This window comes from Frankliniella occidentalis, unplaced genomic scaffold (assembly GCF_000697945.3).
Source record: "Frankliniella occidentalis isolate FOCC.00 unplaced genomic scaffold, Focc_3.1 Scaffold234, whole genome shotgun sequence".
Lineage (NCBI taxonomy): Eukaryota > Metazoa > Arthropoda > Insecta > Thysanoptera > Thripidae > Frankliniella > Frankliniella occidentalis.
In genome coordinates, this window is record NW_026267360.1 from 346,448 (window position 1) to 352,588 (window position 6,141).

Genomic DNA, 6,141 nt, shown 5'->3' on the forward strand with positions numbered 1-6,141 from the left:
AAAACTAAGAAAATAAATTATTTATTGATTGGTTTACCGAAGACTGCCTGATGTGAACAATAGTTTCATGTCCAGTTCCACCAAAGCATTTCATGTGTTTAAAACCATTGAACACACTTAACATTTAGCCATCACTGCTCTCAGAATCAATGTACTTCTTTCCTTTCTTTCGTTTCGGTTGAAGATCTTCAGTGTCACTGCTATCACTAATATTTATCACATTCTCTGCAATGTCAGATGAAGTTCCAGATTTTTTTGTGGCTTTTCTTGAGTTGTTACTTTTGACAGCTGAATTATTTTCTGTCTTTGACAAAGATTCCCTTAAAGAGGAAGCCTTCTGTGAGGGGCCTTTGCCATTACCCTCTTTCACTGCTGATGTATGTGGGGATTCAGTGGAGGAACTGGATTTTACCTTGACACCTCGAACATCCATTAAGACTTCACCATCATGTACCTCAATAGCTCGGGGTCCTGTGTAAAAAACAAAAACAAAAAAAAAAACAAAGACAAATTAACAATAATTATACAACAGTCATATATTCCTTATACAGTATTTAGGCAAGAGCTGGTACACAGTACAGTTAAGATCTTTAAAACTATTCACCTTTCTTTATGTAGCTCAAGGTTGAATATGCAGTGTAGTGGAAGTCCTCTCTTAAAAAACTGCTAATGAGTAAAAATGCTACAATTGCTTCAGCTTTCTCTTGGGAAATGGAAGGAGATTTTGCATTTGGCACTCTTAATGCAGTTGGTCCTTTGTTAAACCATGCCTCTAATAGCTTTTGACCTGGGAACAACAGTTCAAACACAGTTCAAATATTTCAGGTTCAATAATATCAGAACCAGAACTTGCAGAAAAACTAAAAATAACAACAACATTGCTCTCACTTGTAAGCTTAGTGTCTTTATCAGAAGCATGGTCAATTATTTTGTACAGTGATAAGCAATGCTTCTGTAAATTTATCTGGTTTACTTGAAAGGGACTTTTGCAATGGTCACACATCCCTTTGCATTCAGCACTCTCCCACACTTCATCAAAATGACTTGCAATCAAAGAACGCCGACAACTGTAACACAAAAATAGCAGTCTCCATCAAACATGTCACTAGACTTTTATTATTTTTACTACGATGACTATATTTGGTACAAACCTGCCAATATCTATACAGTATTCAACCATACCATACAAATTTTCAAGACCAAGGTGCTGAGAGAAAACTGTGATGCTAACTTTAAAAACATCAGGAAGACGGTAAAACACTATACAGTCTGCAGGCAATCCATCCCGCCCTGCTCGTCCACTTTCCTGAAAGAAGTTTACATTTTAGGAAACATTAAACATAAGTTAAAAAAAGGGAACAAATTGCTCAAATTAAGATTCACCTGGTAAAAATTTTCCATAGACTTTGAAAGGGATTGATGAAGAACAAACCTAACATCAGGTTTATCAATGCCAAGCCCAAAAGCAATAGTTGCCACAACAACTTGATACTTTCCATCCAACCAACCAGTGTGAGCTTTGCTACGCAATATTGGATCCATAGTTGCATGATAATAGACCGACTTTATTCCTCGATCCCTGATTCAGAAAATAGGCTTGTGAGTGTTTACCCCGTTTTAGGGTAGATGGCTTCTGCTTCCATGGTGGTACACAAGCACAGAAAGTTAAAATACCTTAATTGATTGCTAGTTTCTTCAGTGTCCTTGATTGTGGTAGTGTAGATGATTCCAGTTTTTCCTCTATATTTAATTTTTAACAGATCCTCAACCTCATCTAGATATTCCTTTTGAGATGATGGTTTTGGTCTTACCTAAAGAAAGGATACTTGTGTTGTACTATATGATTTGTATAGGTAATGTCCCAAATTAAGAAGTAAAAGAGACAGTACCTCATAAAATAGATTAGGGCGATTAAATGAAGATTTTAAAACTAAACATCCTTGTATTTGCAGGATTTTTTGGACATCCAATAATATTTTTGTAGTAGCAGTAGCAGTGAGCCCCAATAAAGGTACACCACGGAACATATTCTTTAACACACCAAGGTATTTGTAATCTGTCCAAAAGATTTAGGTCAGTGATTGGATTTTAGGTAAGTACCTAATACATAGCAAAATGGGTAAGAGCTTACCTGGGCGAAAATCATGACCCCACTGTGAACAACAATGAACTTCATCAATGGCTATACATGAGAGCCGTCCCATTTGATATGCCTGTTGTAATTTGTTCATAAACGTCTTACTTTTAGACATACGTTCAGGAGTAACATAGAGCAATTTCATAGGGGCTTTCTTATCTGTCATAGCCTTGAAATGAAGTACAAATTTTAATATCAGGTTAAAATATTTTACATTTTTAGTCTTCAACTTTTATTGGCTTACCATCATAGCTTTCTTATTCTCATCTTTTGGCGTAGACTGACTGAGCATGTAGGCGCAAATATTGTTTCTTTCCAGCGCCATTATTTGATCCTCCATTAATGCCACCAAAGGACAGACAACAAGGAAAAAGCCTGCAGTACAAAAATTCAAATTTTAATCAAATAAAACCACAGAGACATATGTTAATAACAAAATGGCAAATTTAATACCATCCGTTACAAGTGATGGCAGCTGATAACATAGACTTTTCCCTCCACCAGTTGGCATTAAAAGAATGGTATCTTCCTTTGAAAGCACAGCATTCATAGTTGCACGCTGGAAAGGTCGAAATTCATTGATCTTAAAAACTGTTTTGAGAGTACTCTCCAGCTTGTCTGACCAGGGAAATTCTAGGAAGAAAAATTGTTTTCTAAATTAAACCAAGGAAAAGTAAACAAGCTAATGTACAGCATCATTGTCCAAATACACTAGGGTACTCACCAGTGCCATTCCAATCTTTTGCAGAGACTCTTTCACTTTTTAATGAAAGAAGGCGGCCTTTGATGCTCTCTTTCCTTTGCTGCAAGTATTGTTGCCTGTTACGTAAATTCTCGATTTCTGAAGCAACTTGTGAAAGTTCATGGTCAATGGCCGCCAGTTCTTCTTCTGGAGACGCTGTTTACGAAAGTTGACATTAAGTGAGTAATAAATGAATTAAGTAAAATATATTACAGTATCAGACCAGAGAAAAGATGAGCCCCTACCTTGGTAAGCCGACTTTGAAGAACCCGCCATCGCTGTCACTTAGTTGAGTTATGGGGTTTGTCTTGAGAAACGGCCCACCTCTCTCAAAGATGGGTCCAGTGCATTTCTTTTTAGAAAATTGTTATTTTGGTTGAGCCTAGGTTAAGATTAATGCCATCAAACTAAACCTATAAACAAACAACAAACAAAACAAACAATAACGAGGGGGGGGGGAGCCTATCGTGGTACCAACATGTACAACAAAAACCAAGAACAAAGAATACAAATAAAAAATGTGTCCGTATCCGTTTTCGTGAACAAATATTTTAAAAAATATTGCTATTTGAGAGCTAAAACCAGATTCTGAAAAGTATAGAAGGAGATTCTTGAACTACGTGTGATAATTTGATGTGCAGATGGAGCCATGAGTAAAGTCACGCATTTCTTGAAATTCACGTGTTTTGCCAATAAATTTAATATAAAAGTGAGAAAATTTGAGAGCAACAAAATTTTAGTAAACTCTTTAACCCCTCAACAATTTTCAAAATCCACGTTTAATTTAACTTTAGCCCTCTTTCGGCTGTTAAAACACCCTTGCAGACATATTGATTCTAGTGTCGCATCAATGAAAGCTCACCTGGAAACTCGACTAAGCCAGCAGTGTGGTTGTCCAAAAGTTTTCGTTGTTCGACTATAACTTATATGGCGTCTGCAACCTGCAACTGTTACGATCTCTCTCCTCTCTCTGAAGAATATCTGAATATTGTGATGTAGTCGGTGTTTTGAAACTTGACAGATATTTCATCGAGAAGGCAATCATGAGTGATGTTCCGTGCATCACGTACATGGCACTATATATTCTATCCCTGCATGTTATTCAGAGCAATTCAAGGGCTTCGACAGGTTGGAGGTTAGATCCAGAGGAGGGAAAAATTGTTCAAACAACGATATATCCGAATGCATTTGGTCCTCAAAGTACAGAGGATCTCATTTTTGACATCATATCATCTACCGTTCATGTTGGAAACACATGGACGAAAACTGCATCTGGCAGTCTTTGCAAAGAATGTCATTTAACAAATACCTCTGAGATTGGGTAAGTTTTGCTTGTTGTTTTGTAAACCCACCTGTTCTCCTTTGATCTATCTTTGACTAGAGAGCTTTCTATTTTCACAGTTCAAACAGTGGTCCAAACAGAAGTAACAGTTCTACAAATTCTACCAGCCATTCCTCATCTCCATCTGGAAACAATAAGCGTCGTTGCAATGGAACTGTCACTGGCGGTTCCAAACCTAAACTGACAGCACCAGATGGAACCATAGTAAAAGTAAAGGAAGGCAAATCCAAATCTGGGGATAGTGAACAACTAGATTGTGGAAAGCCTGTGAATTTTACTTATTATGACAACCTATTGGGCATTTCAAATCGTCAATCGCATCCACATGTCCCAGAACTTCAAATGGAATTGATATTCAAAAAGAAAATGATTAAAGATCAAGATGTGGAAAACTTAGAGAGGAAGTTGAGGAAAGCAAAACGTGATGTGAGTTTTCTTACTTTGAAATTGTAAGTACCCTTTTCATTTGTACACTGGTTATAAAACATTTTGTTGTTCATTTCAGAAACCAAAATCTGTTAAGTTGTACAACCAGATAGGCAACTTTTGGCGCATTAAAGGTGACACACAGAAGTCCATTGAATGCTTCAGAAGGGCCCTGGCTGTTTCACCAGACAATGCTGAGGTTATTATTCTGTCAATTCTTTCCATTTGATTATTGATGGAGTAAGAGTATTTTAATCCTTGAATGATATGTTGCAGGTGTTACTGAACTTAGCAAGAGTTATGCTGAATCTTCAGTATTGGGATGATGCACTGAAATTGACTGTTTGGTCACTTGATAAAACTGATAAAAATGCCTGGCAGCAGCACTTCACGCTAGGTGAAATATTTAAGGTAAAATCTGTTTAAAATTGCATGTGATATCATTCAGTGTAATTTTGTGTCATGACGTTTTGCAATGTCCTTACTGTTCTTCTTTTTATCTTCAGGCTATAGGTCAATACCGCAATGCTTCAGCTCATTTGAGGCATGCTGTTGAGTTGAAGCCTGATTTTGAACCTGCTATTGAGCTGTTGCGTAGCATTGAGGAAGCCACAAATGTGCATTACTACACATTATTCATTATCTTTTCATTGGTAGGGGAAATCTTCATGGTGAACGCAACTGCAACCTATTATCTTAATTTGTTCTAAATCTTATTTTCTATTTTTCCAGGCATTGGCTGTTCTTTTAGTCATTCTTGTAGGCTGCTCCAGTGATTCGTCAGATGTTGATGATTCTGATGCCAAAGCACAACGTCATTTTAACAAACCGCTAAGTATGCGGTCACTTAAACTTGGAATCCAATCACGCAGCTTCCGTTCCAAAGGATCATCCAAGAATACCAGTCATAATTAGATCCCACACTTCAGTCGAACAATTTTGTTTTAATTTTAGTCCATTACTGCATATTCTTGTAGTAGCCATCTCTTTTTTGTTGTTTCTTCACCTCTCTTAAGACTGGAATTCTTTGCAAGATTCAACTTTTGTTGTGATTCCTTTGTGTTCAAGTTTTATTAGTCTCACCTTGTGATAACGTAATTGTATGTTCAATATAGTTGTAATTACTTTGGTTGTAGTTTATGTACTACGTACATAGTTTTAAACTGAGAGCCCTCAGTACAAAGTTGTATTCTTGTCATGTGGAAAGTGGTGTGACCAACTTCCATGATATAATTTTTACATTGAATGAGATCTTACATTTCTGAAGTCATATTATTTACTAATTTACAGCATGAAAGATGAAATCAAGTCCCAGCTGTTGCAGTACCTGTATTTTTACAGTATCTCTCATTTTGTTCTTTAACAAAACTAAAGTGAGTGAAGGGGAATGAGTATTGTGTTTTCCTTAATGACACTTTTTCATTGTAAATTAATACAAATGTATTAGTTTTTACTTTTTAGGCATATAAATTTCTGCAATTAAAACTCAAAAGT

General features: G+C 36.4%; 2 protein-coding genes across 2 annotated transcripts in view; one reads left to right on the plus strand and one right to left on the minus strand.

Annotated features, from left to right (window-relative positions):
• Positions 1-3: 3 nt before the first annotated feature.
• LOC113213265 (ATP-dependent DNA helicase Q1-like) lies at positions 4-3,326 on the minus strand. Its single transcript, XM_026432275.2, has 12 exons — positions 3,125-3,326; positions 2,862-3,035; positions 2,591-2,770; positions 2,382-2,512; positions 2,132-2,306; positions 1,890-2,056; positions 1,675-1,811; positions 1,384-1,579; positions 1,152-1,306; positions 889-1,067; positions 605-787; positions 4-471 (listed from the first exon to the last, which is right to left on the minus strand). Exons 1-12 carry the CDS (start codon positions 3,153-3,155, stop codon positions 125-127), a joined length of 2,055 nt encoding a protein of 684 aa, XP_026288060.1. The 5' UTR covers positions 3,156-3,326; the 3' UTR covers positions 4-124.
• A 436-nt stretch (positions 3,327-3,762) lies between these two features.
• LOC113213270 (uncharacterized) overlaps positions 3,763-6,141 on the plus strand; it is a gene marked incomplete in the record, with an annotated part of 16,694 nt that continues 14,315 nt past the window's right edge. The window contains 6 exon segments of the mRNA XM_052272961.1: positions 3,763-4,200; positions 4,281-4,647; positions 4,727-4,846; positions 4,924-5,058; positions 5,154-5,300; positions 5,380-6,001. Of these exon segments, the coding sequence (XP_052128921.1) occupies positions 3,923-4,200; positions 4,281-4,647; positions 4,727-4,846; positions 4,924-5,058; positions 5,154-5,300; positions 5,380-5,562 (1,230 nt within the window).